Source organism: Cuculus canorus, chromosome 23 (genome assembly GCF_017976375.1).
Source record: "Cuculus canorus isolate bCucCan1 chromosome 23, bCucCan1.pri, whole genome shotgun sequence".
Classification (NCBI taxonomy): domain Eukaryota; kingdom Metazoa; phylum Chordata; class Aves; order Cuculiformes; family Cuculidae; genus Cuculus; species Cuculus canorus.
The window spans coordinates 6,531,580-6,559,341 of NC_071423.1; the positions used below are offsets into that span (position 1 = coordinate 6,531,580).

The 27,762-nt window shown below is 56.1% G+C and overlaps 2 protein-coding genes across 3 annotated transcripts in view; one reads left to right on the plus strand and one right to left on the minus strand.

Annotated features, from left to right (window-relative positions):
• Positions 1-5,718, plus strand: part of CBL (Cbl proto-oncogene) — a 45,020-nt gene extending 39,302 nt beyond the window's left edge. The window contains exon 16 of the mRNA XM_054087051.1: positions 1,273-5,718. Within this exon, the coding sequence (XP_053943026.1) occupies positions 1,273-1,553 (281 nt within the window). The 3' untranslated portion in view covers positions 1,554-5,718. The remainder of the gene's footprint in view (positions 1-1,272) is intronic.
• A 5,618-nt stretch (positions 5,719-11,336) lies between these two features.
• On the minus strand, positions 11,337-25,840 carry MCAM (melanoma cell adhesion molecule). 2 transcript variants are annotated; one of them, XM_054087040.1, is made up of 15 exons: positions 25,692-25,840; positions 19,968-20,095; positions 19,650-19,857; positions 19,468-19,538; positions 19,283-19,370; positions 18,934-19,113; positions 18,726-18,853; positions 18,430-18,592; positions 18,219-18,340; positions 17,423-17,561; positions 17,189-17,310; positions 16,333-16,468; positions 14,893-15,028; positions 14,245-14,362; positions 11,348-13,064 (listed from the first exon to the last, which is right to left on the minus strand). In XM_054087040.1, the coding sequence occupies exons 1-15, from the start codon at positions 25,756-25,758 to the stop codon at positions 13,035-13,037; spliced, it is 1,836 nt and encodes a 611-aa protein (XP_053943015.1). In that variant the 5' UTR covers positions 25,759-25,840; the 3' UTR covers positions 11,348-13,034. The 2 variants fall into 2 exon arrangements, with proteins under 2 accessions (XP_053943016.1, XP_053943015.1); XM_054087041.1 differs by lacking the exon at positions 14,245-14,362 and having other exon boundaries at positions 11,337-13,064.
• Between the last annotated feature and the right edge of the window lie 1,922 nt (positions 25,841-27,762).

Consider the following 27,762-nt stretch of genomic DNA (forward strand, 5'->3'; position numbering starts at 1 on the left):
CAAGGTCATCTTTTTGTCCCTGAGGAATAGAGGACATCTTGTGCAAGGTACATTCTCCGAGGGAAAAAACAAAGCCTAGTCCCTCTAAGAGCCTTTCTGAATAACATTTGACTTATTCCCTACAACAGCTCAGCATCTTTAAAGGAAGTTCTTCCTGTTGGGGGTTTCAGCCTGTCTGAACACCCTGGCGATGTTCCGAGTAAGAGGAGTGAGTTTCTTCTTCCTTCTGGAGGTGGGCGGGAGGCAGAGCCTCCTGTACCTGGGACCATTGCTCCACTGAGTCTCCACCTCCTTCACCACCTCCACTCCCCGAGCTTGCCCTTTTCAGCTCGGAGAAGGTTTTACTGGTGCAGGGAAGATCTTTAGCTTTTGCTGCTCCTCCCTGCCTCACTTTTTATGTCTCTCACTATGTCTGTAGAATGCAGCTGACCAGGATAAGGGGCAGAGAGAGCTCACATCCTGCTCCCAGATGAAGTGCTCAGCTTAATCATTGACCCCTCTTTGTTTTCTGAAATAACAGCGCTTCTGTCCTGCTTCTCAGTGTTAAGAGATCAGCAATGAAAAACGCTGTGGCCTTGCTGCTTGTTACAGCTCTGGGAAGCAGATGTGGTTTTCTGAAGCACTGGGTATTGGCCACCGCTGAAGCCTGGTGTTAAGTGAGCCTGACCGGTATGGGACACGTTTTGGCAGATTTATTTTCTCATGCACTGTGTCCTACAGTTTAGTTTCTTAATCTTTAACCACGAAAGCTGCGCTGGTGGTTGTTCTTTCAGACCGACCCACGGACTCTGAAACTCAGTCCAGTTCAAGCTGAAACAGTTATTTCAAAAGACAGTTTGGGGGAGAGACGTGGCTAGTCCTTTCTCTCCAAGGCACAAAAAGCTTTTTATGCGTGAGAAGCTTGAAGACTGGGGAGCTGGACTGCATTGTGGTTGGCTACAAGCTTAAGCCTTTGAGGTTCCTTTCAACCCAAACCATTTTTTGATTCTTATTCTGGGGCAGGATTTTCTGTTTAAGTGGTCTTATCTTAATAAATGAGCCTGACTTGTCCTCCTAATTAAAATAAATCTCCATAACTGTTTTTGTACATGAGAGGGGAGGCTGAGCTCATCCATACCGCTGTGTGGGAGGACAGGCTGGTTGGAGAAAGCGTTGTGGCTTTCAGTGGCGTGTTTTTAAAGCACCATTTATCAGTCTAATGTCATTCCTGCTTTGTTCCAGGCAAGAATCACATGTCCTTTTCTGAAGTGCTGCCTTTGTTTGTCCTTCCAGGTTTTTCAGACGGCTCTCAAGTTCCAGAAAGGCCGCCAAAACCTCTACCACGGCGAATAAATTCTGAGCGGAAAGCAGGGAGCTGCCAGGCAGGCGGAGCCAGCGGCGGGCCCAGCACGTCACTGCAGCTCTCCAGCGAGATCGAGAACCTAATGAGCCAAGGCTACTCATATCAGGACATTCAGAAAGCCCTGGTCATTGCACATAACAATATTGAAATGGCCAAGAATATTCTCCGGGAGTTTGTTTCCATTTCCTCCCCTGCGCATGTGGCCACATAGCACATTACCTGCACACCTACAGCTTCTGTGGACCAACTGCCTGGGCAGGCGTAGCCCAGCCGTGCACCAAAGGGGAAGGGGGTTCCTTTAGAGACTTCATACTGAGGTCGGTCCTGCCTCTTCAGAGAATCAGTTATCAGGTTTTTGTGGTTCCAGATTTCAAAGCAGAGGAATGAAATGGAGCAGAATGGTGTTTTATACAGTGTATGTCTTGGAGTCCTTTCCCCCTACCTCTTGTTTGAGAGAACAGATTTATTTCCAGGGTGTTGGCAGAGAAAGGTATCCCCGATCTGGTGCCCTGGAGGCTGGGGAGGAGTGTTTTGTGCTGTGAATTCTAAGTGAATGCTCTGAGAAGCAAAGTCTCGAGGTCGGTGTGGTGTGTCCTGTGGTTCATGGTACTGGGTTTGGCTCTATTCGCTGCTGTGTGTCTGGCTCAGGCTTTTTAGAGCAGCCGGAAGGTCACTTTCTGCTGGGAATAAATAGGAGATCTTGGAGGAATCTTGCGATTGCTTCCTGTTTGCCATGGCGTTTCCCTCGTAGCTGTAATAATAGCATTTATTGCTTATGAGTCCAGCCCTCCCATCTGGCCTGGAGAGAGCATGACTTGCTTGTGTGTCACTTGTGTGACTCTTGCTCGTGTCAGGTATTTTGATCTTGGCTGCCAGGAGTTGGGTTTCTCTCATGCGTGTCCTCTTGCCGGCAGCACTGGCAGCACCAGATTCCAGGCTGCTGGATGTGCTGAAAGTTTTGCGTGTTTTTGAGGGGTGGGAGAGGGTGGGAAGAATTCGAGTAAGAGCAAAGGACCGACTGCCGCTTCTCCCTTTTTGAGCCTTGAGCATTTTGCGCTTTGGTGCTCAGGTGGGATTGTGGCCCTGCTGGCCTTGAGCAGCCATCGCTGGACACTCCCCTGCGCTCTTCCTCTAGGAATGTTGCATCTGGTAAATAGGATGTTTTATTTATCTTAATTGCATGGTGGCTATTGCAGACGAGAGGCCTTCGCATGCATTCCATCATCTCCTTCCAGAGCTCCTGCAGGAGCCAGCTGTCTGTGTGCCAAGCTGTTTGTGGAACCGGTAGGTGCGGCTGATGTGTTTGTTGGTATCTTACCTGCTTTGCAGTAAAAGAAGCGCAGCAGCTCTCTGCATGGCTATCAAAACAATATGGGGGTCCTCTTTCCATTTCCAGTACTCCAGAGCTGGTGTTAAAACAGCTTTGGGAAACTTCCGTTTCTGTAAAACGATCACATGGCTTTAAAAGTCAGGACTTTGGGAAAACCTGACTTGCGTGCTCGGTAACTTCACTCTGTTTACGCACACTTGCTGTGTGAGAAGAGCGTGGTTCCTTTTGAAAGGATTTAAATGAAGTGAGGGTTTGTAGATCACAGCCTGACAAAACAAACAAGTGCTCTGTGTTCCGAGAGGCCATTGGCCTTCCGAAGCGTGTCTGGTGTTTGCGTCTCCCTATGGGCAGCAGTAGCCACTGGGCAAAGGGTCACAGCTGGAGATGTTGGAGCAGTGAGGGCAGCTGGATGCAGTTTAGGCTTCTGGAGAACCTCTTAGCTGGCCCCAGAGACACAGCTTGGAACCGGCAGAGAGGACTTAAGTATTAGCAAAGGGAACTGAGCACGAAATGTTTGTTTTACGTAGAGCAGAGGTTTCTCTCTGGCCTTACGACTTAATAAACTGACGCGGTGTGTTTCAGCAGTTTAAAAGCGTGAAGTGTCTCTCTCCACTCCCCTCCTTTCTGTAGTAAAGAAAATGTTCTTGGAACGGTAAGGAGATCTCCTGCCACACTTGAAGCCCATCACCACCGTGGCTATTTTAGGGCCAGGGCTTGAAAGCGGCCAGTGCAGCGCATGGATGAGATTTATGTCAGTGGGCACAGCGCTCGGCAGCGGCACCGAGAGAGGTTGGGCACAGCCAGGAGAGGGGTCTGGCCTCGGTGAAGGAGCTGCCTTTCAGGGAAGGTGATGTCAGTGCGTGCTGTACTCGAGGAAAAGCTGTTCTCATTACTCTGCCCACACGTGCAGTGCCAAGCGCCGCCGTGAACCAGCCCTGCTCTGTGTGAAGGGCTCCGTGTGGCAGCCCCGGCTGCTGTGTCTGTGGCAGCTGCTGGAGAAGCAGCCCAGCGCTGGCGTTGCCGCAGCAGGAACACGGAGCAGCCCCGGGTGTTGTCTCTGAAGTTCTGCATGTTATGCTGGGGAGCCCGAGCAACCGGTCCTGCTGCATGAGAGCTGTTTGCTGGCTCTCTCTTGAAGAACCTGCTAGAAACCCTTCCAGGAGGGAGCACTGTGGTTTTATTTCCCTCTTTTTCCTCTTCTTTCCAATGCTGCCACTCACTCGGTGTTGCGTTTGGAACCACTTCGTTTCTGCTTGCTGTGTAAACTCTGTGGAAGTGTGTTCAAGTGGGGCGTGTGACTCCTGCTGCTGCCAAGGCTGCGCGAGAGCCAAGTCCAGCCAGCTAGAAACCCTTAACTCTTGTCCTGCGCAGTGTGTATGATCGGATTAGTGCTGCCCTGTCCCGCACAAGCCCTTTGTTCCTGGCTTGTAGTGATGTCGAGTTAAATCACACCGAGCAGAGCTGTTACAGCCCGGTCTTTGGGGGTTTGTGTGCTGAAAGGTGTTCCTGTGCATATTGTTCAGGTATTAGAGCTTAGAGAGAGCAATCTTCGTGGCATGTATCACTGATTTTTCTGCATGTGTCCTTCCTGTGCACTGTTTGTGTCTTAAAACTGGTTTGAGAAACTTAAATCTTGGCTTTTCTTCCTTAGAGATGTGTTTACTGGTACCGGTGGGCGCGGCAGAGTCCTGACCACGCTCTGTGCAGCACAGCATGTATTTCTTGTTGTTCTTTCGGAAGGGTAAGGCTGAGATGGATTTCACTTTGTTTTCCCTTCCCCTCTTTAATCTTAAGAAGTTAACTTTATGACGCTACTTTAAGAAGAAAAATACAACCCCAAATGTCTAGTGCCTTTCTGAAGGGAACGCCGCGTCGCTAGGCTGGGTCTGAGGAGCCCTAACTGGACAAGCTGTAGCGATGCCTTTGAGCACAAAGCTGCTTGGAAAGGGGGAAAAAGGAGGGGGAAGAGGGATGGGCAATCGTCGCTTCAACTCTGAGTTTTGTAGCATTTCAACTGTGGAGGCTTCCTACTGTATCCATTACTACCGATGACTTCTCTGGGCTGGTACCATGCTGAGCTTGGCATGGAGACGATGGAATTGTAGGACAGGATGGGTTTGTGAGGAAATTGAGTTCTGCTCGGAAGAAACACTGGTTTTCCCCCAACCTGGGCACGAAGCGAGCAGAAAACACTTTGTAGAGTAAGGGCACGGGGCACAAGATGTGCAGGAGCAGAATGAGTCTCTGCACAGCAGCAGGGAGCTGAGGGAGGCCGGAGGGGCGGCTGTGGGACCGGGATGGGTCTCTGCCACTGTGGGACTGGGAAAGCCAGGAAGTGCTGCCTGTGCCGAGCAGGATTTCCAGCCGCCGTAGCGTGTCCGGTGCCACCGATGGGAAGCCCAAACGAGGGCTGGGGTGAATCCTGCCTGCTGTGCTCCCTTGCGTCTCCGCTGGGATCCCGCGAGGTGCTTGCCCTAAACCAGCTTTTCCGCATGCCCTTCCCTGCGCCCTTTCCTCGCCACGGTTCCTGGGGTCAGCGAGGAAAAACGCAGCTCCCAGGTGCCCCTTTGGGAACAAGAGGGGGATATGAATGCTTATTTTTCACCTTCCAGATAGAAATCTCTCTTGAAATTCCCAGCGGGGGAGGAGGAGTCGGTTCTTCCTCTCGACTGACCGCTTTGTGTGATGTCAGTGTTAAAAATGTTGAGATTTTCACAAAATATTTTAAATAAAAAGCTATAATAGTGTCGTTAATATAAAACTATAACAGCAGTATTTAATCCTTTCAGATCTGTAAAGAATAAGGCAAAACAGAAGGTAAATATTCTTAACGGAGTAGCTGAGCTTTAAAGGTTCACTCGGTTTAAAGTCCTCGGTTCGGTTGCAGGCGCATCGTTAACGTTTAGAGGTTTTACTAATGTTATTTATTAATTGTTCCCCTTCTCGTCCGCTGCCCCCGCGAGCTCCTGTGTTCGGGATTCCCTCCATCAAATGAAAGAAAGCGAAAACAAAAGTTTTATTTTTAAATAAAATCTCCTTTGTTGTAGCCGATGGTCTGCGTGGTGTTGGTTCTGTGAGCCCTGGGGGGGACCTCCCGCTTGGCCGCGTCTCATCCCGTTCAGGAGCCGCAGCCTGAGATGTTCTCCTGGCCTCCTGGAGCTCTTGGCTTGAGGGAGCTTGGAGGTGGTTTATCCATTCGTAGAATCGTTTGGTTGGAAAAGACAGTTGAGATCAGTGAGTCCAACAGTACCCATCCACTACAAACCATCCCTGAGCACCTCATCTGCCCGGCTTTTGAACCATCTGCCCGGCTTTTGAACCCCACCAGGGACGGGGACTCCACCACTGCCCCGGGCAACCTCTGCCAGGGCTTCTCCTCTCTGTCAGTAAGGAAAGCTCTCCCAATATCCCATCTAAACCTCCCCTGGGGCAACTTGAGGCCGTTCCCTCTCATCCCATCACTTCTTCCTTGGGAGCAGAGCCCAGCGCCCACCTCACCACAACCTTTCAGGAGCTGCAGAGAGCCATGAGGTCTCCCCTCAGCCTCCTCCAGGCTGTACAGCCCCGGGTCCCTCAGCTGCTCCCACAACCCCTGTTCTCCAGGAACGTCCCCATCTCTCTTTCCTTCTCCGGACACGCTCCAGCCCCTCAGTATCCCTCTTGTCCCGAGGGGCCCAAAACTGAACCATGATGGGAGGTGCAGCTTCCATGGTGGGCTCCGATGGACACCACACGATCCATAGGTGCTGTTGGAGGCCACCATTCCCCACCGGAGTTTGTGAGCCTCTGGTGGGCCAGTGCTGGTCCGGCACAGCGGACACTGCCAGCCCAGAAGCTTCTGTTGGAGACACTGGTGGGGTCAGGACTGCGTGGAGCAGTCCAGGACAGGACATCATCCCAGCCCAGGACAGCCGGGGGTCGACTGGCGGAGGGGGGACAGCAGGGATGCACAGGGGACGGTCACTCTGGGGCCAACCAAGGACACAGGAGTCAAATAAAGTCATGGGAACCCCTCCAAGATGACACCAGTGGGGTCAAATGAGGTTAATTGGGGTCAAATGAGGACATGGGGTCAACTGGGGACACAGGGGTCAACTGAGGTCAAGCGAACTCCTCAAAGATGGTACTGGGGGTCAACTGAGGACACAGAGGTCAAGTGAGGACACAGGGGTTAACTGAGGTCAAGCGAACAACTCAAAGCAGTCTCTTTGGGGTCAAATGAGGACATGGGGTCATCTGAGGACACAGAGGTCAATTGAGGTCAAGGGAAACCCTCAAAGAAGACACTGTGGGGTCAAATGAGGACACGGGGGTCATCTGAGGACACGGGGGTCAATTGAGGTCAAGGGAAACCCTCAAAGAAGTCTCTGTGAGGTCAAATGAGGACACAGGGGTCAACTGAGGTTAATTGGGGTCAACTGAGGACACAGGGGTTAACTGAGGTCAAATGAATACTTCAAAGATGACTCTGGTGTCAAATGTGGACGTGGAGGTCAACTGAGGACATTGGGGAGCATTGAGGTCAAGCAAAGAGTTCAAAGAGGACTCTGTGGGGTCAACTGAGGACACAGGGGTCAACTGAGGACATCAGGGTTAACTGAGGTCAAATGAACCTCTCAGAGGCGATATTGTGGGGTCATTTGAGGACACGGGGTCATCTGAGGTTAATTGGGGTCATCTGAGGACACAGGGGTCATTTGAGGTCAAGTGAACACCTCAAAGAAGTCTCTTTGGGGTCAACCGAGGACACAGAGGTCAACTGAGGACACAGGGGTTAACTGAGGTCAAACAAACCCCTCAAAGATGAAACTGTGGGGTCAGATGAGGACACGGGGTCAAATGAGGACACGAGGGTCAATTGAGGTCAAGCAAACCCCTCAAAGACGTCTCTGTGAGGTCAAATGAGGACACAGGGGTCAACCGAGGTTAATTGGGGTCAACTGAGGACACAGAGGTTACCTGAGGTCAAGTGAACACTTCAGAGATGACTCTGTGGGGTCAACTGAGGACATGGGGGTTATCTGAGGTCAAATGAACCTCTCAAAGGCGATATTGTGGGGTCATTTGAGGACACGGGGTCATCTGAGGTTAATTGGGGTCATCTGAGGACACAGGGGTCATTTGAGGTCAAGTGAACACTTCAAAGATGACTCTTTGGGGTCAACCGAGGACACAGGGGTAAACTGAGGTCAAACAAACTCTTCAAAGACATCTCGGTGGGGTCAAATGAGGACACAGGGGTCAATTGAGGTTAATTGGGGTCAACTGAGGACACAGAGGTTACCTGAGGTCAAGTGAACACTTCAAAAATGACTCTGTGGGGTCAAATGAGGACACAGGGGTCAACTGAGGACATGGGGGTTATCTGAGGTCAAATGAACCTCTCAAAGGCAATATTGTGGGGTCATTTGAGGACATGGGGTCATCTGAGGTTAATTGGGGTCATCTGAGGACACAGGGGTCATTTGAGGTCAAGTGAACACTTCAAAGAAGTCCCTGTGGGGTCAACTGAGGACACAGGGGTTAACTGAGGTCAAGTGAACCCCTCAAAGATGAATCTGTGGGGTCAGATGAGGACACGGGGTCAAATGAGGACACAGGGGTCAACTGAGGACACGGGGGTCAATTGAGGTCAAACGAACCTCTCAAAGAAGTCTCTGTAAGGTCAAATGAGGACACAGGGGTCAACTGAGGTTAATTGGGGTCAACTGAGGACATGGGGGTTAACTGAGGTCAAGTGAACCCCTCAAAGATGTCTCTGTGGGGTCAAATGAGGACACAGAGGTCAACTGAGGACACAGGGGTTACCTGAGGTCAAGCGAACCTCTCGAAGGTGACTCTGTGGGGTCAACTGAGGACACGGGGTCATCTGAGGACACGGGGGTCAACTGAGGTTAATTGGGGTCAACTGAGGACACGGGGCCTATGGAGAATAGGAGGGGTGAATGGGATGAGGTGAGGAGCATTGATGGGGACGTGGGGTTCAGCCGTGTGCGAAGCGCCCGTCTGACGAGCCGGGGGCAGTTGGTCACTCCGGGGCCGGTGGTCTCATCCCCGGTTTGAACCACATCTCAGCGTCCCACCTCCCACGGCGCCCGCCGGCTCTGCCCCACCGGGACGTGTTGGCTCCGTTGGCCGCGCGGTGCCCTCAGTGTCCCCATCCCCACTGTCGGTGCCGCTCTGGTCCAGAATCCATCCCCATGCAAGAACCAAACCGGGAACCGGACGCCTTTATTTGTAGGAGCGGTGTCCATCACAGCTCTCAACTCAATGCTTTGATAGAACGTGGTTGACCCCTGTGCCACCAGCGATGAGGAGCGGTGAGTGTGGACAGAAGCTGCCCCTCTTTTGATAGAATCACAGCATCGCGGGGCTGGAAAAGACCTCTGAGCACTCTGATCCCGTGGGATCCAAGGCAGGAGGTGGAACCGGATGGGTTTTGAGGTCCCTTCCACCATAAACGGTTCTGTGATTCCATGATCACTGAGTCCAACTGTACCCGTCCACCACTCAGCATCTCCTCCGCCCCTCTCTGTGACCACGGTGAGCTGTTGAGGCTGTTGGTGTTCACCGAGTTGGGTTTCGTGTGAGCGGTGGTTGCAGCAGATACTGCTGAAAGACCCAATTCTGTTTATTGATGACATCAGGCGAGAAGGGGGCAGCGCTCAGCCCGCAGACACCACCAGCAGCTCCGGTTTTAGGTGGGATTCCATTCAAACAACCCCGTATTTGTCATTCTCAGCATGCACAGCACCCGAGGCACTGCGTTTTCTCATCGATTCCAATGCCAGAACCGCAGTAGAAGGTCACACAAAGGGACCCTAACAGACACTGAATAGTTTGAAGCAGCCGATAATAGTTATCTAAGAGTAGTAGATAGAGAAGCTGGTCCAAAGGTGACCCATCAGCGATCGATCAGAGAGTGTGTGTTCATTGAGTGGCACCTACAGTAGCTGGAAAGAATATTTTCTTGTATAATCACAGAATCATGGAAGGGTTTGGGTTGGAAGGGACCTCAAAGCCCACCCAGTCCCACCCCCTGCCATGGGCAGGGACACCTCCCACTGGATCAGGGGCTCCGAGCCCCATCCAACCTGGCCTGGAACCCCTCCAGGGATGGGGCAGCCGCTCCGGGCAACCTGTTCCCATGCCTTCCTGCCCTCAAAGTGAAGAATCTACCAGTATCTATTAATAATAATGACCTATTAAGTGGTTATTAGTGCCCATATTAGAGCTATTCTAGTAGAATCTGTAACAATCTATTTATAGAATTATCAATAGTAGTTATTAATGCACTTATCTATTACGATTATTAGAATTAATGGAGTATTTTAGTACAGTTCGTAGCTAACCACATCATTTCCTCTCATAATTATGAATTATTATCCATTCTTACCTGCATTACTATTATTGCAGTTACTTATTAAAAGCTATCGCTATTAGCATCTAATCAATTAACCACCTGTTTGTATTTAGCACGTACAGCAGCTATTAACACAATTACCAATTAAACTGTACCAGAATTTATCAATAAGGAGCCCCCCTGGGATCCAGAGCAGCTCACGTGTGAATAAGTTATCATCTATTAAACTTATTTAAGGGAAAAAGTCATTTATAGTGTCTATAGGAGCTATCGATTATTAGTGATCGATTGATAATTAGCAATTATCTACCATAAAGTCGTCACATCCGCTCGAATCTAGAGATAAACTTGTCTATGAGGAGTTATTAGCATCAATATTAGCTATAAATGCAACTACAACAGCTTCTCCTGTTGGGATCTATTAATTCCCGTAGCCAGCATTGCCACCACCAGCAATTTAGTTGCGTTTTCCAGTCCAACACAACAATTATCTACAAGAAATCGTTAACCTTATTATTATTGGTGGTTGTTAGTGTCTATATTAGCCATAAATACAATGATCTAACAGCTTCCCTTGTTGGGATCTATTAAATCCTATTTGATCTATTGGGATTTATTTAATCTATTGGGATTTAGTTAATCTACTGGTGTTCTTCTGTTGAGATTTATTGAATCTAATTGGTTTTATTTAATTGAATTGGCTTTATTTAATCTATTGGGACACACTTATTCGATCGATTGGGACTTATTCGACCTATTGGGACATTTCCCTTGGGATCCAGTCAAGTCTATTGCCAGCATTATCTTTTAACATCTACCATCACTAATAACATATTTCAATCAAATACAATGATTATCTACTAGAACACATTTGAGTTTGTCATTAATATTGATGTCTATTAATATTAGTCATTAATATTAGCATCTATATTAGCTATTAATAATTATCTTTTAATATCTACCATTCCATATATTTCAATCTGATGATTATTAGAATACATTAAGAGTTGTTAATATTGGTGGTTATTAGTGTCTATATTGGCTATTAATTATCTTTCAATATCTAGCATCACTAATAATATATTTCAATCAAATACAATGATTATCTATTAGAACACATTGGAGTTTGTCATTAATATTGGTGTCTATTAATATTAGCGTCTATATTAGCTATTAATAATTATCTTTTAATATCTACCATCCTATATATTTCATTCTAATACAATTATCTACTAAAATACATTGGAGTTATTAATATTGATGGCTATTAGTGTCTATATTAGCTATTAATAATTATCTTTTAATATCTACCATCCTATATATTTCAATCTAATACAACAATTATCTATTAAAATACATCGGAGTTATTAATATTGATGGTTATTAGCGTCTATATTAGATATTAATAATTATCTTTTAGTATCTACCATCACCAATGATATATTTCACTCTAATACAAAGATTATCTAAAAGAATACATCCAACCCGTTAGTTATTAGTGCCCAATCAGCTATTAATGCAGTTACCTACTAGACTGTAGGGAATTGCCTCTTCCCAGCTCCGAGGGGGCCCTGGAGCCCCATCCTGGGCGAGGAGGGGTCCGAGCCGACACTCAGTTGCTTTAAACCCTTTTCCATGGTGAAATCCCATTGGCGCGGAGGCAAAACGAGAGGTGGGAGTGTGCCCAGCGCCCTCGGTCAAAGCAGCCGTGAACCGGAGCACATCCATCCGACCATCCTGGTGGGAACAAACTCTGAGCCCGGCTTTGAACGTGGTACTTTATTTTCACATATATATATATATATATAAAAAAAAAAACCCAACAACCTGGCAAGTTATCAGACAAAAACTCCTGGAAATGTACACACAATCCAACAAAAATATATATATATAGAACCCAAAGCTTCTGCTCCCGACGACGCGGGCGCAGGGACACGGCGCCGGCGGCCGGGAGCTAAGGCTGGTGGCAGCGAGCGCTGAGAGGGGGGCCTGGAGGAAGGAGAGGCTGCGGGGGGGTCTTCTCGCTTCGGAGGAGGCAGAGCCGGGGCTGCGGGAGGCGAAGGCTGCTCGGGCTCCGCTCTCCATCGCTCAGAGGTGCCACCCAAGCGTAGACATGAACCGCGTTGACCAGGGGCTGGGGGACTGCTCGGCGCAAATAAAAACCCTGAGACATCGCTGACTGGCCCCGATCGAGTCATTCCTTAGGTGTGAATTGGGGTGGGGGCTCCAGGACCTGCTGTTATAGCCCCCCAGTAAATTGATCCGATTCCCATGGGAGTGGGGAGGGAGAAGCCCTCACCCCACCACAAACCAGAGAGCTTAACCCCTTGATGTGGCTTGTGCCCAACAACCCCGAGTGCCTCCTTGCTCTGCCAGGCCCTCGCCTCCCACGCGACCACCCATCGCGGAGCACCCCGCGTGCCCAGCGCCGCCACGACACACCGGGTTAAACCAAAAGTCTGGTCTGAAAGGAAAAGCAAAGCACTAAGACCTCCCCGGCAGCCGGCAAACACCGCTCTACCACAACCACTTCCACTCTACCACAACCACTTCCACTCTTCGCTCGTCTAACCTGCACGTCGCTACATCTAAGGTGCCTGGGACAGCCCAAAAAGTACAAATTTCACCAACTTTCTGAGCAAGTTTGGGGCAAAACACATCAAAACCTTCCCGCGCGCATCCAGGATGGATCTCCCGCCAAAGCCTCCACTCCTTCCCCCAGGCAGCTTAGTGGGATATTTCTTTCCAATAGTGCTGTTGGCTTCTCTGGAGTAAATAAGCAAATCCAGCTTTGCTGCTGCGAAGTCGACAACCTGCAAGCCCACGGTTGAGGTAACGGAGAGGTGAGTCGAGGGGGATCCCCCACGCGTTGGGGCTCAGCGCTGTGAGGCGGTCATCGTCTCTGGCCGTGCTCCCCGGGTACTGGAGCAGGGGGTGGGACAAGGCAATCCAAGAGCAGGAAAGGTTTGAAGGAAGAAAGCACTTAGTAGATTCCCTCTCTAGTTTCTCAGATCGATGTATTTCTCGCTCTTCGGTGCGCCGCAAGAGAAAGAGGAGGATGGGGAAGAAAAGCAGTTAGGGGTGAACATGAATCATAGAATCATACAATAGTTTGGGTTGGAAAAGACCTTAAAGATCATCCAGTTCCAACCATCTGCCATGGGCAGGGACATCCCACTGGCTCAGGCTGCCCAAGGCCCATCCAACCTGGCCTGGAACACCTCCAAGGATGAAACCACGTCCACCACTATGTGACAGCAACGAGAGCTCAACGCCCACAGCGTGAATGCTGGGGTTGTCCTCTGCAGGGACAGCAGCTGGACTCGACGCGCCTTGGGGGTCCCCTCCAACTCTACTATTCTGTGAGCAGCCAGCCTGGGCCACCCCGTGAGGGCCGAGCATAGACTCAAGGAATCGTCAAGGTTGGAAAAGACCTCCAAGATCATCAAAGTCCAACCCCAGGGCAAGGGGTGAGGACGAGCTGTGTGGGCAGCGAGACCGAGGTGGGGTTAAAGCTCTGAGCAGCCTGGTCCAGTGGGAGGTGTTCCTGCCCATGGTAGCGGAGGTAGAACTGGATGATCTTTAAGGTCCTTCCAACCCAAAGCATTCTATGATTCTAAAGCAAATAAAACTGCAGTGGGCTCCGATGCCGCATCCTGTGGCTCTGCAGGATGCACAAGCCCCGCTCTAGCACGGTGACAGTTTGGCACCAACAGCGTGAGCCCCTGGTGGGTCCTGACCTCAATGAGAGGTTGGCACACAGCAGCTCATCTCACCCAGTGCTGAGCTTTGCTCAGAGATGTTAAAGCACAACCCAGTCCTGCAGCCTCTGCTCTGCCCCCTGGCCAGAGATGCTGATACAGATCCTTCTCCCAAAGCCACCAGGAACTTGGCTCCTGCTCCAAGAAGCACGGAAGGAGGCAGTGCCAAGCGGGGCAGGCAGCTCCCAGGAGGTGCCCGGGGCTGGCACGGAGCTGTGTGCACGCAGGGCAAAGCTGCTCCTGCATTCTCGGCTGGCTTTGTGACCTTCCCTCCCTCCCACGGTCCCTCTCGAGCACTGATGATGGATGATGGAGGCTCATGCAGGGTGGGGAGTGCTGGGAGAGGAGCAAAGCATTACCTGGATGCAACCTCGCTCCTCGCCGCCGCTCCCAGCCCCGGGAGCAGCCCTGAGCCTGGGGAAGGGCAGCGCACGACGCTCTGTCCTACCTGGTCAGCGGCAGGTCTCTTCTCGCCGTTGGCGCCCTGCAGGAGCCCCGCCTCTTCGGAAAGTTTATCTGACTTAACGTCAACTACAATCTTGTCTTTACGTGCCTCTGGCTTTGTGCTAGGGGAGGGAGGTGACAATTTTGAGACATGTTTGTGACACCAAAGAGGGCGCGTGGCCCGTCGAGCGAGGCCAAGCCCTGGGGCTCCATCTCTGGGGATGCTCTGGAACGGGGAGGGGGGCAAAGGAAAGCCGGAGTGAAAGAGGCTCCAGTTTCAGGGGCAGAATCACTTCCCTGGTCCTACTGGCCACGCTGTTTCTGATACAAGACAAGATGCCATCGGCCTTCTTGGCCACCGCTGCCTCATACTCAGCTGGCTGAAGCCCAAAGCTCGCCTTGGGCTGCCCAGACCCTCCCTGGGGAGGAGTCCCTTGGCTGCTCTACCACTCCGCTGTCCTCCTCATCGCCTCCCTGTGCTGCGGGAAGCCGGAAGCACTGCCAAGAGCCCAGCGCGGTGCCCCCCGAGGCTGCCCTATCGCCTCCCTCCGCGTTGGGCAGGGAGTGGCCGGCGCAATGAGATGGGAAGCAGGAGTGATGGCAAGCACCTCTGGTCCCACGGGTCCCTGAGAGGGTGGGTGGCTGTGCTTACATGTCCTGTTTTCCAGTGCGACCACAGGGGAGCTTGCCTTTCTTGTGCAGGAAGTAGATGACGGCCCCCAGCACGGCCACCACGAGGATGGAGACGATGATCGCCACAATGATCACCCCTTTGCTCTCTGGTGTCTCTAAACACAGCGGGAGAGAAAGAAGTTAGTGCCGGTCCCACCCTGATGCTCCCCAGCTTCGGCATTCCTGTACCTCCCTGGGGCACGGAAAGGACCCCTTCCCCCAGGAGAACACCACGGGGATTCCAGTGCTTCTCCGGCTCCTGCAGGATGCAGATGTCAGTGCAAAAATGCTCCTTTAGGGCAGTTTCTGGAGGAATGCCCTTTGCATTCTGCTCCCGGCTGCCACACTCCCGTGTGCACAGGAGGATGGGATGAGCGATAGGACAAAGGGGAATCATAGAATGGTTTCAGTTTGAAGACAGCTGTAAGAGGGAGTCCAACCATCGATCCAGCCCTCCTAAGTCCACGACAAGACCGTGTCCCCGGGTACAACATGTACTCATCTTTTAAACACCTCCAGGGATGGTGATTCAATCACTTTCCTGGGCAGCCTCTGCCAATGCTTCACAACCCTTTCAGTAAAGAAATTCCTCCTAATGTCCAATCTAAATCCCTCCTGGAGCATCTTGAGGCTATTTCCCCTTGTCTCGTCACTGGCTACCAGGGAGAAGACCAGCAGCCACCTTGCTACAGCCTCCTTTAAGGAATCATTTTAAGCTGAAGAAGAGGAGAATAAAATGAGATCTTGTGAAGAAATGTTTTGCTGTGAGGGTGGGGAGGCCCTGGCCCAGGGTGCCCAGAGCAGTGGTGGCTGCCCCATCCCTGGAGGGGTTCCAGGCCAGGTTGGATGGGGCTTGGAGCCCCTGATCCAGTGGGAGGTGTCCCTGCCCATGGCAGGGGTGGAACTGGATGGGCTTTGAGGTTCTTTCCAACCCAAACCATTCCATGATTCTATGATGGCTTCCAAGGTTTCCTGCAAGACATCAGGCCACCCCTTTGCCCCCGTGCGCAGCGGGCCGGGGCTGCAGGCAGCTGCTCTCAATGGCCTCGCTGGGCTACAGGCTGAGGACAAGCAGGGAGCTTTGACGCTGCTGCAGAAACAGAGCCTCCAGTTCCCTCGCAGCTTGGCAGCGAGAGAGGAGCAGCGACAGATGCGGTGCAGGAGCCAACAGCCAAGGCTCCCTCCCCAGAGGCGAGCGTGACTCCTGCCGGCGGCAGGCACGCTCCCTCCAGAGCCTGCGCCGCCAGACACACGCACCAGCACCGCGCACACTGACCTCTTCTGACGGACTCCACTGGGAGGGCAGGAAAGGAGGGAGAGAGACAGAGCTCAGCCACACCACGGCACAGGCGGCGCCTGTGCGAGGGGGACCGATACTCCCCAAGGGCTCCCGGTGCAGAAGGCAGTGCCTGAGACTCACCGAGCAGCTGGATGCGCTCCTCGCTGATGCCCATCTCGTTGGAGACCCTGCACATGGCTCCCGCCCGCAGCAGGTCGCGGTTCACGCGCACCGTCAGGTTGCTGGCGATGTGCTGGTTTTCAACGTACTCGTGAGCCTGCGAGTGGGGAAGGCAGCAAAGGATTCAGTGCCTGAGGTGATCATAGAAACACTCGCTTGGAAAAGACCTTTGAGATCATTGCGTCCAGCTGTACCCAACCACTACTAAACCATCCTGGAGCACCTATCTGCCCGGCTTTTGAACCCCTCCACGGACAGAGCCTCCACCACTGCCCTGGGCAGCCTCTGCCAGTGCCCGAGAACCCTTCAGGTGAGGAAATTTTTCCTAAAGTCCAGTCTGAACCTCTCCCGGTGCAATTGAAGCCATTCCCTCTCATCCCACCACCCGTCACTTGGGAGAACAGACCAACACTCAACACACCACAACCCCCTTTCAGGCAGTTGTAGACAGCGATGAGCTCTCTCCTCAGCCTCCCCGTCTCCAGACAACCCCAGTTCCCTCACACTCCTCTCATAACCCTTGTTCTCCAGACCCTTCCCCAGCTCCGTTCCCTTCTCTGGAGGTGCTCCAGCCCCTCAAATGTCTTTCTTGCAGTGAGGAGCTCAAAACTAAACCAGGATTAGAGGTGCAGCCTCGCCAATGCTGAGTCCAGGGGCACAATCCCTTCCCTGCTCCTGCTGGCCACGCTGTTCCTGATACAGGCCAAAATGCCATTGGCCTTCTTGGCCACTTGGGCCACTGCTGGCTCATATTCAGCTGCTGTCAACCAACACGCACGGCCCCTCTCAGAGAACACAGCCCCTCCCCAGCTCTCACCGTCCCATTGATGCTCCAGCGGACAGAGGGCCGGGGGAACGCGATGGCCTTGCAGGTCAGGTTCACCACCTCATCGTGCCGCACGTACAGCGGGGAGCTGATGGAGACGATCCGCGGCTTCCCTGTGGGAAAAGCACATCTCGTACCCGTGGCTCTCGGGGAGAAGGGCGCTGATGCCAGGCAGGATGAGGCTCGCTCTGGCAGGGCAGCGTGCCCACACGTGCTGGTTCTTACCTCGAACAGCCACGGCCACCTGCTTGCTCTGCTCCAGCCCGGGCACGCTTGGTGCGTTCACTTTGCAGCTGAAGGTGCTGGAGGTTTCGAAGGTGAGGTTGTTCAGAAGGAGCTGGTTCCCTTTTCCGATCTCCCTGCCCTGTTAGGAAGGGATGCCCCCCCCGAAATAAGTATGGAGCAACAGACCCTTCTGCACCAAAAGCCGGGCTCCCAGAGGGGCTCAACCCTCTCTTCTACGCACAGCGAGGAATCAGCAAGCACAGGCGCCTTTGCAGCACCAGCCAGGAGGCGAACAGGCAGAGACGGACAACACAGGCCCATGCAGGGGGGAATGCTGCCCCTTGGTCTCTCTCGGGAGCTACAGAGCGAGCTCCTGGCTCTGCGTTTGCTGCACAGCCCAGGCTCCCCCAGCCCGAGCGCGACAATACCCCGAATTAAGGGATAATGTCACGAATAACCTTGCTTGACAAAGCTAAGCCTCTCTTAGCATTTCTGTAACTGGCTTGTTGCAAACAGGAACCTCGAAGGGGTAAAATTACAGCGCAGCAGTTTCTGAAGTAAACAATTTAGTAACAAGGGGGACCTACAAGTTATATAACCTAACTTCTTGATTATCAAAACTAACCACAAGATGTATGGAGTGTTTGATTAAAAAGGTCAAAACTCCACTATGAGGGTGTGCGCGTGCATTTTACAGGACGCAGATCTTGCCCTCCTGGCAGGCTAAATAAAGGTACTTTGACTTAGAGCCTGTCTGCGAGTCAATTCCTTCAAATCAACCCAAACACCCACTCACCTTCGCATCGCTCCACTGGTACTGCAGGGCCAAGGGGCTGTGGGCATCACAGCTCAGCTTCACGCTGCCCCCTTCAACAACGGGCGAGGATGGCTCCATCTCCACGTGGAGCCCTTCAATGTCTAGGAAAAGGGTGGAGACCAGGGCAGGGTGAGCAGGAAGGACAGAGCACCCAGGACAAGGCACGAAGGGTCCGGTCCCCAACTCTTACAGTTCACAACGAGCTCCATGTCCTTCTCCAGCTGTTTCATACTATCCAAGTCCAGGGTCTGGCATCTGTACAGGCCACTGCTGCTCTTATTCACATTGTTCAGCGACAGCACTCCACGGTTGGTGTCCGTCAGCGGCGTCAGGTCCTGCCAGCTGTCCTCCAGCTGCAGGCAGTGGGGAGAAAGAGAGCCCTTAGCGCCACAAAGCCACCCTCCACCCCAACTGCCGCGTCCTGCTCCCCAGAACCCTTTGGGCAGAGGACAAGGAGATATTTGCCAAGGTCCCCTCCAGCCTCACCCCTCTCTTGTAGAAGGAGAAGATGGGCCCTGGGTTGCCATCAGCCTCACAGAACAGCTTCACATCATCCCCTTCCTTCACCAGCGCCGAGGACGGCATGACGCGCAGATTGAGGTGCTCAGTGGGGTCTGCAGGAGGAGGGAGGGTTGGCTGGGGGTCCCGCCACGCAGCGCCGGGCAGCAGGCATGGTCCCCAGTCCCCGACTCACAGAAGACCTTGACGCTGACTCGCCGCGACTCCACGGCACGTCTCTGCCCCTGCAGCCAGTAGTGCACGGTGCAGTGGAAGGAGGAGTTGCGGTCGTCGCGGGTGACGTGGGCGAAGAGGGTGCTGCTCACCGTGTACAGCCCGCTCGACTCGCGGGTCCGCGTGGCCGTGAACCTCACCGCTGCAGGGGACACAGCAGTGTTGGGACACAGCACAGGGCTCCTTTAGGTGGTGATGGGCTGCCAGACCATGGATGAGGTTCTGGACAGCACAAGCGCCTCAGCCCCTCTGCCACGCATGCAGGCGCAGTTCCCCATCCCCGACCCCATCATCGTCCCTATCCCACTCACTATTCTCCTCCGGCTGCAGGCGCACGCCGTTCTTGTGCCACGTGATGTTGGGGCGTGGGAAGCTGTTCCTGCTCACGCACTGGGCGATCTGCGGTGGCAGAGAGAGCCTTGAGCGCAGGGAGAGGAGAGCGGGGAGCCTGGTACGGCTGGAGCTTCCCCCTCCCTGCTGTGGGGCCTCTCCTCACCTGCGGCATCTCACTGCTCTGCACGGAGACGCCTCCCGAGTTGGCCACGATCTCAGGGGTCTCAGGCACCTCTGGAAAGAGAAGCCCCCCGACCTGCATTAGGAAGGATGGGACGGGATCCCCCGCCAGCCCCGCGGAGCAGATGCAGGGCCGTGCCGCTCTCCCCCCCATCCATCACTCACTGTAGACGTGGAGCTCAGTGCGGTTCTCGCCCAAGTCGTAGCCAGCCGCCCCGACCTGGCACACGAAGGTCCTGGCATCCTGCACTGTGACCTTGCTGATGGAGAGAGCTTTGTCCTCTCCCACCGACAGCCGCTCCCTGTAGTCCGTGTCCTCCAGGACGACGCTGTCCGTGATGTGGCACAGCTTCACCTGGCTGTTGCGGTCGATCTGCAAGGCAAGAGGTCAAGGTTGGGCTAACGAGGAGCCCAGGAGAAAGCCCTGGGCTAGTTGCCACCCGAGCCCACCACCCACGGCTCCTCTCCCTGGCCAGCACTCACATAGAACCAGCTGATGTAGGTGTAGGAACCATCTTCAGGGATGGAGAAGTTGCACTCTAACCTGGCCGTACCCCCGATCTCCACTTCCACCAGTGCTGGCATGGAGACCTCCACCTTGCTGGCCGCAGCTGTGGGACAGAGTCTGTCAGGGGCAGGAATGAGGAACCCCAGTGCCTGAGCCAGCGTGGGAGCTGAACCCAGGTCCATCCCTGTCTCCATTCCCTCGGATGTGCCGCATCCCAGCCCAGCAGGAGCGCCAGCCAGGAGCACAGCCCTGCTCCTGCCACCACGATGCCTTCTGCATCCACAGCGAGCCCGCGGGCTCAGGCCACCAACTCTGCTCCTGGAGAGGGACGAGACACCCTGTGTTCACACCACTGATCCCCCACAACGCCTGGAGACAACCCATTGCTGTCCGAGTCCCCTCGGCATCCCCTGACACGGGCAGCAGGACCTCTGAGCCTCCAAATCCCCCGACACCACGGTGGCAGGGAGCTGGGAACAGGTATGGAAGGGATTGCATGTCCACAGCCCACGAGCGAGCAGATGGCTTTGCCAGTGCTCTCCACCCGAGTCCAGGGCAGCGCTGATGCCCCCCACACCCCGCAGCACAGATCAACACCCCCCGGTCTGAGCCAGCATCCCAGAGCAGCACCCACTGTGCCCCAGGGGCCAAAGGAGGTGCCGGGTGGGGAGCAGAGGTGGGGGAAGGTGCTGGAGCCTCAAGCTGGCAAGGACAAAGGCTGCACCTTCCCGCGCTCCGGGACCAAGCCCTGACGTCAGCTGGCGCAGCCCCCGCAGCAGCCCCGGGAGTTGGGGCATGAATGGGGCGCTGTGTTCTCCACAGCAGGCTGGGGCACGCAGGCAGCAGCTCCGGAGCGGCGTCACAGCCCGTGCAGCTGCCTCCTGCTCCTTTTCCCCCTCCAAGGCAACAGTGTTGGTCAGGAAGGTCCCCAACCATTGCAGCCGTGGTGCAACCAGGACCCCCAGGTCCCTCCCCGAGCTTTGACCCTTTGGAACCCCGAGCCCAGCAGTGGGAGCATCCACCCAAGGTGAGCGCCTCGCTGCTGCTCTGCTCGCTGCCCACGGCACGGGTGTCCCCAAGGACCCACACCCTCACCAGCACAGCCGCCCGCTCGCCCGCAGCGGTAATGGAGCCGCTGGCCACGCTCCAGAGGTAATGGTTATCGATCCAGGACACGGAACAGAGCAGCTCTGCGAGGGGCTGGGGGCACAGCGGACAAGGGCTGAGTCACGGCAAGGCTGGGAACACCATCGCTGCTGGGTGACACAGCAAGGGACGTCCGCACGCCCCGCGGAAGGGGACAGCACTCTGCGCCCAGCAACAGGGCCAGCTGGCTCAGCACCCACAGCCCAGCGCAGGTACGGGCGCTGCCGACGAGAGGCTGGAGGAAGCCAGCTGTGTCAACAGCTCCCTCGATAGCGATAGCGCCGCTCGGTAACAGCCACCGCTCGGTAACAGCCACCGAGCCTCGCAAGGGCAGCGACTTCAAAGGGCAACACCGCGCCCACAAAACCCTCTTTATCTGGAGCAGGTATGTGGTGGCCAAGCCCCAAAATGCAGCCAGAAGCTCTTGTGCCACAGCAAAGGTCCCAGCTCACAGGACACCCCACCAGCCAGCTTCTAGCCCTCAGCCATCCCATCGGCACTGCACAAAGAGGGATGTGCAAAGCACCGCACAGGAAAGGAGGTGTTAGAAAAACAGGTGAAAACCCCCGAGAGAAGCACGTTCTGGGGTCAGGAAACCGGACTGAGTGTATGTAGGAAGAGATAACTCTGCACCGAGGCACCTGTGTGGCCACGGCTTGGCTGCCTGGCACCCACAGACGTGTCTGGGGATGGGATGCACCCCATCCTGAGCCCCCCAACACCTCGGGGCTCCAAGGAGCCAGGCCAGGCTTTGTCCTCTGTCATCTACAGACCTTCAGCGTGCAACCCGGGCAGAGGGACTGCTGCTGGCCCACCCCGCTGACCCGCTCGGCATGAGAGCCCTCATGCAGGCAGCGGAGCAGCCAAAACCTTGAGCTCAGAGCTGGAGAATGGCTGGCATCTGGGGTTGGCATGAGGCACCCGCCCTCCCACCCATCCTCTGCCCTTGAGGAGGTGCGCACGGGCGCTACAGCCCCAGCACTGCCTGGAACCAGGGCTTGCTGCTCCCTGCCTCCCCCAAGACAGGCTGATAGAAGCCCTCCCCAGGGCTGGAAGGAGCACCCAGAGATGCCACAACCGTGGCCAGCTGGGGGACAAAAGCCCCCCGCAACCCTGGGGACACAAGGCTTCCTCCTGCAGCTCCAAGACCTCCCAGCCCGTTAGGTGCATGGGCAGGCTGGAGAGGCACAGGGCACAGCACCCTGGCACCGCAACCTGCGGCGATTTCTCCTTGCACCCAGCACGGCTGCAGCCACCGCTGTAGTGAGGGCACCTGGGCAGGGCTGGAGCCCCATGGGCCACGCGTGGAGCAGCGCAGCTACAGAGCTGAGCTCCAGCCTGCGCCTGGCACAGCTCCAGCGGGAGACCTAGAGATCCGGAGAGGACGTCTGCAAGCAAGCAAGCAGGGAAGGGAGGAGAGCCCCCGTGCCTTTCCATCTGGCTAGCCGACAGCCGGCCGGCAGCCAGAGCTCCACGAGAACAAAGATTTGCTTTTAGAACTGGGGAAGGGGGGTGGGGAGCCCCTCCGCCAGCCTCCTGCGGAACCGAGCCGGTGAGGAGCGCGGTTGCGTTGGCGGTGCTGAGCCCCCGGCACGGAGCAGTGAGATGAGGGGCACCACAGGGGTCTGAAGCCGCACATGGGATGCTTGAGGTTTCCGCAGGTTTCTGTTCCCCACTCAGAAAAACCAGCTGCGGCCAGATTCCGCCTGCTCCCAGCACAGGCTCCCCTCCTCTGCCTTGGCAAGGCTGCCCCTCCCGCATGGACCCCCAAACTGGGGTGTCTCATGGAGCAGGATCACCTGCGCCCCTCCTTCCTCAGACAGAGGAGAAACAGGGCGCAAAGCCCTCATCCTGGAAATGGGACCACCAACACCCAACAGCCTCTGCCCAAACCCAGCCCTCACTGTGGGGGTGATGGGGAGGGAGCTCAGGAGGAAAAAGCACCACGCACCCCAAAAATCCCTCCATCAACCCATCAGGACGCGGCTTTGTGCACCAGGAGAGGAAAGGCTCCCAAGCCCAGCGCTGCAGCCAGGTGACAACATCCACAGAGACCTTTCCATCAGCTGGAGATGGCAAAGAAGAGGGGGCTGAGGTGGCACCAGCTCAGCCCAACGCCCCAGCAGCACGGCGAGCCCCCAGCCCGCCGGCGAATGGCTTGGCCGTGGCTCCTCGTGCTTCTGGGAAGCATCAACGCTTTCACAGCAGCTGGGCTTGCAAACACAGCGATGTCGCCAACTAATAAACGCCTCGCTCGGCTCATGTGCTGCGAGGAAAGGGATCCCAGCACGGGCTGGGAGTGGAAGCAGCCCACCTTTGGCTCGGGCGTCCAACGCCTTGGCCAGAGCAAGCTTCCCCACCGCCTGGAACCATTGCCACGAAGCGAGAAGGTGACGGAGAGCAGCCAGCGCACCGGGAACACTCCCTGGTCCCTGGCGAGGGGAGGGCACGGAGCGGGGAGCAGGGCAGGAAACACAGCTCCCCCCTGAAAGGATGAAAATGGACTGGAAAAAGGATAAAAAAAGAAAGTGTGAAAAAACGCCAAGAGAAACAGAGTGCTCAGGGAAAAAACTCCTTAGAAGGAAAGGGGTGGATGCTACCCAATAACTCACCATTCACACACGTGGGGGCACCTCGACATCGTGCCCCGTATGCCTCTGCCCCATGGAGCATGGTGACAGTCCCCTTCCCTGGACACTGTGCCAGCCTCTCGGGGGGGACACACAGGGCACCCCCCGCCCTGCTCTGCTAAAGGGGTCCCGAGAGCGGAATGGGGCACTCCTGGCTCCCAGGGGATGCAGAGGGGACTCCTCGCCCTGCCCTGCCCTAGGTGGGGGGGCTGCAAAGTGGGTCCCAAGAGCAAAATGGGGCACTCCCAGCTCCCCCAGACCCACAACAGCCCCCCTGAATACAGAGGGCACCCCCCACCCTGCCTTGGGGGGGGGGGGGGGAGGGGCTGCAAATTGGATCCAAAGAGCAGAACGGGGCACCCCAATCTCCTTGGGGGACACACAGGGCACCTTTCATCGTGCCCTGCAAAGGAGGGGGTGGCTGCAAAGGGGGTCCCAAGAGCGAAACGGGGCACTCCCAGCTCCCCCAGACCCACGCCAGCCTCCCCAGGGATGCAGAGGGCACCCCTCACCCTGCCCTGCAAAAGGGGTCTCAAGAAGAGAATGAGGCACTCCTGTCTCCCCAGGGATGCAGAGGGGACCCCTCACTCCGCCCTGCCTTTGGAAGTGGGGCTGCAAAGTGGGTCCCGAGTGCAGAACGGGGCACTCCCCGCTCCCCACCCCCATCCCCGAAGGCGCTATCGCTCGAGGGAGGGGGCTGCTCCCACCCAGCCTCCACAATTTTAGCATTCCTGGCCCCAAGCCAGGCAGCACCCAAAGGGCGTCAGCTCTGCTGGCTGCCCGCGCCCTGCCCAGGGAGAAAGACCCCTCCGGCTGCCTCCCCTCGCTGTTGGGAAGGGGATGGGCAGGGGCTTGCAGACCCCAACAAAGCCGGGGGTAGGCAGCGAAGGGGATTGCAGCCCCCCAAACTGCTGCAAAGCCAGGGGTGGGCAGGGGGATTGCAGCCCCCCAAACTGCTACAGAGCCAGGGGTGGGCAGGGGGATTGCAGCCCCCCAAACTGCTACAGAGCCAGGGGTGGGCAGGGGGATTGCAGCCCCCCAAACTGCTGCAAAGCCAGGGGTGGGCAGGGGGATTGCAGCCCCCTAAACTGCTGCAAAGCCAGGGGTGAGCAGGGGGATTGCAGCCCCCTAAACTGCTGCAAAGCCAGGGGTGGGCAGGGGGATTGCAGCCCCCCAAACTGCTGCAAAGCCAGGGGTGAGCAGGACAAGGGAAGGGGCTTGCAGACTCCAGCACCCATGCAAACCCGGGTTTGGGCTGGGCAGGGGTTTGCAAACCCCAGAGGTGCTACAAACCCTGCTGTGAAGAGGGAACGGGCTTGCAGACGCTAAAATCGCTGCAAACGGTGGAGGTGGGCAGGGCAGGGGTTTGCAAACCCCAAAACTGCTGCAAACCCGAGCGTGTGCAGCCAAGGGGCTTGCAGACCCCAACAACGCCGGGAGCGGGCAAGACAGGAGCTTTCAGACCCTAAAAACCCGGGGGTGGAGAGGACAGGTAAGGGGCTTGCAGACCCCAACAACAGTGCTGGGTTTGCGCTGGGCAGGGGCTTGAGAACCCCCAAACCGCTGCCACTCGGGGTGGAGAGAGAAGGGGGCTTGCAGACCCTAAAACCACCGCAAACCCGCGGGTGGAGAGAGCAGGGGCTTGCGAAGCCCCGAGCTGCTGCGAACCCGAGCGCAGGCAGGGCAGAGGTTTGCACACCCCAAAACCGCCGCAACCCCCAAACCTGCTGCAAACCCGAGGGGTGCTGAGAGAGAAAGAGCTCGCAGACCCCAACGCCTCTGCAACCCCGAGGGTTTGCGGAGCTCCACAGCCCTGCAAACCCGCGGGCGGGGAGGACAGGGGTTTGGGTTTTTTTCCAAGCCCGCGGGGCGAAGGGGCGCCCCTGCACGTCCCGCAGCCCACCCCGGCCCGTCCCCACTCACCGCAGCAGAGCAGGAGGCAGCAGCCCCAGCCCGGCAGCAGCCCCGCAGCCCGGCGCCCCCCAGCCATGCCGCTGCCGCTCCGACTGAGCGGGGCCGGGGGCTGACGTCAGGAGGAGGAGGAGGAGGAGGAGGAGGAGGAAGGCGAGGTGCCTGCCCACCGCCCCTCAGCATCCCCCCCCAGCGGCAGCCGGGCGGGCGCCGGCGCAGCCCCGGGGATGGAGGTGGCAGCAGAGCCTCCTGAGGCTCCCCCGGCTCGGAGCCCCCGAGCGAATCCCCCTCCTCTGCGCGAGGGGGTTGGGCTGGGTGAGCTCCCCTCCAGCCCCGGGCGGGCTGTGGTTTCCGCGCATTCCCAGCTCCCGGCTTTGCTCGCACACCTGGAGCCGGGAGGGGCGGCTGCCCGGGCTTGCCGGGGCGGCGGGAGCAGACAGCCGGGCGCGGGACGGGGAAAGCACCGAGCGGAGCCGGAGCTCTGCGCTTGGGGTGGTGTCCACATCACCCTGGGGTCCCGCTTCTCCAGCGGCAGTGGATCTGGAAGCGTTTTGGGGCAGAATTCATACAATCGCAGAACGGTTTGGGGTTGGAAGGGGCCTCAAAGCTCATCCAATCCCACCCCCTGCCATGGGCAGGGACACCTCCCTCTGGATCAGGGGCTCCAAGCCCCATCCAACCTGGCCTGGAACCCCTCCAGGGATGGGCAGTCACCACCTGGGCCAGGGCCTCCCCACCCTGGCATGAAAACCATTTCTTCCTAAAATCTCATCTCAATCTCCCCTCTTTCAGCTGAAAACCTTTCCCCTTCACCCTATTCACCTGCACTCCCTGATCCAGAGCCCCTCTCCAGCTTTCCTGGAGCCCCTTTCAGCACTGGAAGCTGCTCTAAGGTCTCCCCAGAGCCTTCTCTTCTCCAGGCTGAACAACCCCAACTCTCCCAGCCTGTCCTCATACGGGAGGTGCTCCAGAACTGACCCCCTCCCCTGCTCCTCTCGCTGCTCTGTCCCCAAACCCAGCCACAGCTCCTCAGTTGCCTTTAAAGCCACACAAGTGGACTCAAAATCAGGAGACAAAGCCACTCTTCATCCTCTGGGCTCCGAGAGACACCTGGGGACATGGGGTCCTCTGGGAGCAGCAGCAATACGAGGGAGGTCCCATCCACGGAGGTCACCAACGTCTGCAGGGTTTGTACCCCAAGTCCTGCTCTGCCTCAGTTTCCCTGTTGCGGTGCCCCCAGCGCTGCAGGGAAGCTCCCTGCAATCCCCATCCCCGAGGCAGGGCCCCAAGGCTCAGCCCCGCTCTGTGGGGCACTGGGACCTGCGTCCCGAGCCCTCGTGCAGCTGTTGAGCAGAGCGGCTGTGGAAAAGCCGTTGGTTGCGGTGTCCAGGGCTGCACGCCTGGCCGGGGGCCAACCCGGGGGCGGAGGGTCTCCCAGGGCTGCACAAGGCTGCTATTATCCAGGGGTGATCATCCAGCCCAAACACAGCCCTGGGGGAGAACAGCAACCCCCCCAGGTGCTGTGAGTTGCCCACAACCAACCATGCAGGACAGCTGGGTGCACTGCCCCCCACTTGGCTCTGTGCCTCAGTTTCCCCTCTAAGGTCAATCAGAGCCAGAGGGGCTGCACTGGAGGACAAAGCCCTGGGATTTTCTTCTTCAAAGCCCTTCTGCCTCCCCCACTCTCGCTCCCCATTCGCACAGGACTCCCAAAGCTCACTGACCCGTGTTCACCCCACCTGAGGACAGGCCCAGGGCTGCCTCAGCATCTCCCAGCAGCAGCAAGAGCGCTCTCCTCCACCTCTCACCCCTGGGGCTCTGAACCTTTGCAGATCCCCTTCTCTCCTCTGCTTGCTTTTGCTGCCGCATGAGTTGCACTCTGAGCCCAGGGCAGCGTGAGCTGCATCTCCCCCACCACCCTGAGCCACTCTGGGCCCAAACTGGAGCATCCTCGCACCCCACCAGCTCCTTCAGCTCCAGCCCCCCCATGCTGGCCCCCAGCCCCGCACCCCAGCCCGTGCCACGCAGCTCCCCCACGCTCTCGCCTCGGCTTTGTGCCTGCCCAGCCCCTCCACACCACTTT

Coding starts and splice junctions, on each gene's coding strand:
- MCAM (XM_054087040.1), bottom strand. CDS start 25,758: ATGGCTGGGGGGCGCCGGGCTGCGGGGCTGCTGCCGGGCTGGGGCTGC. Junction 20,096..25,691: donor CTGCCTCCTGCTCTGCTGCG/GTGAGTGGGGAC, acceptor TCTGTCCCACAG/CTGCGGCCAGCAAGGTGGAG. Junction 13,065..14,244: donor AGAGACCTGCCGCTGACCAG/GTAGGACAGAGC, acceptor GGCGCACCGAAG/AGCGAGAAATACATCGATCT.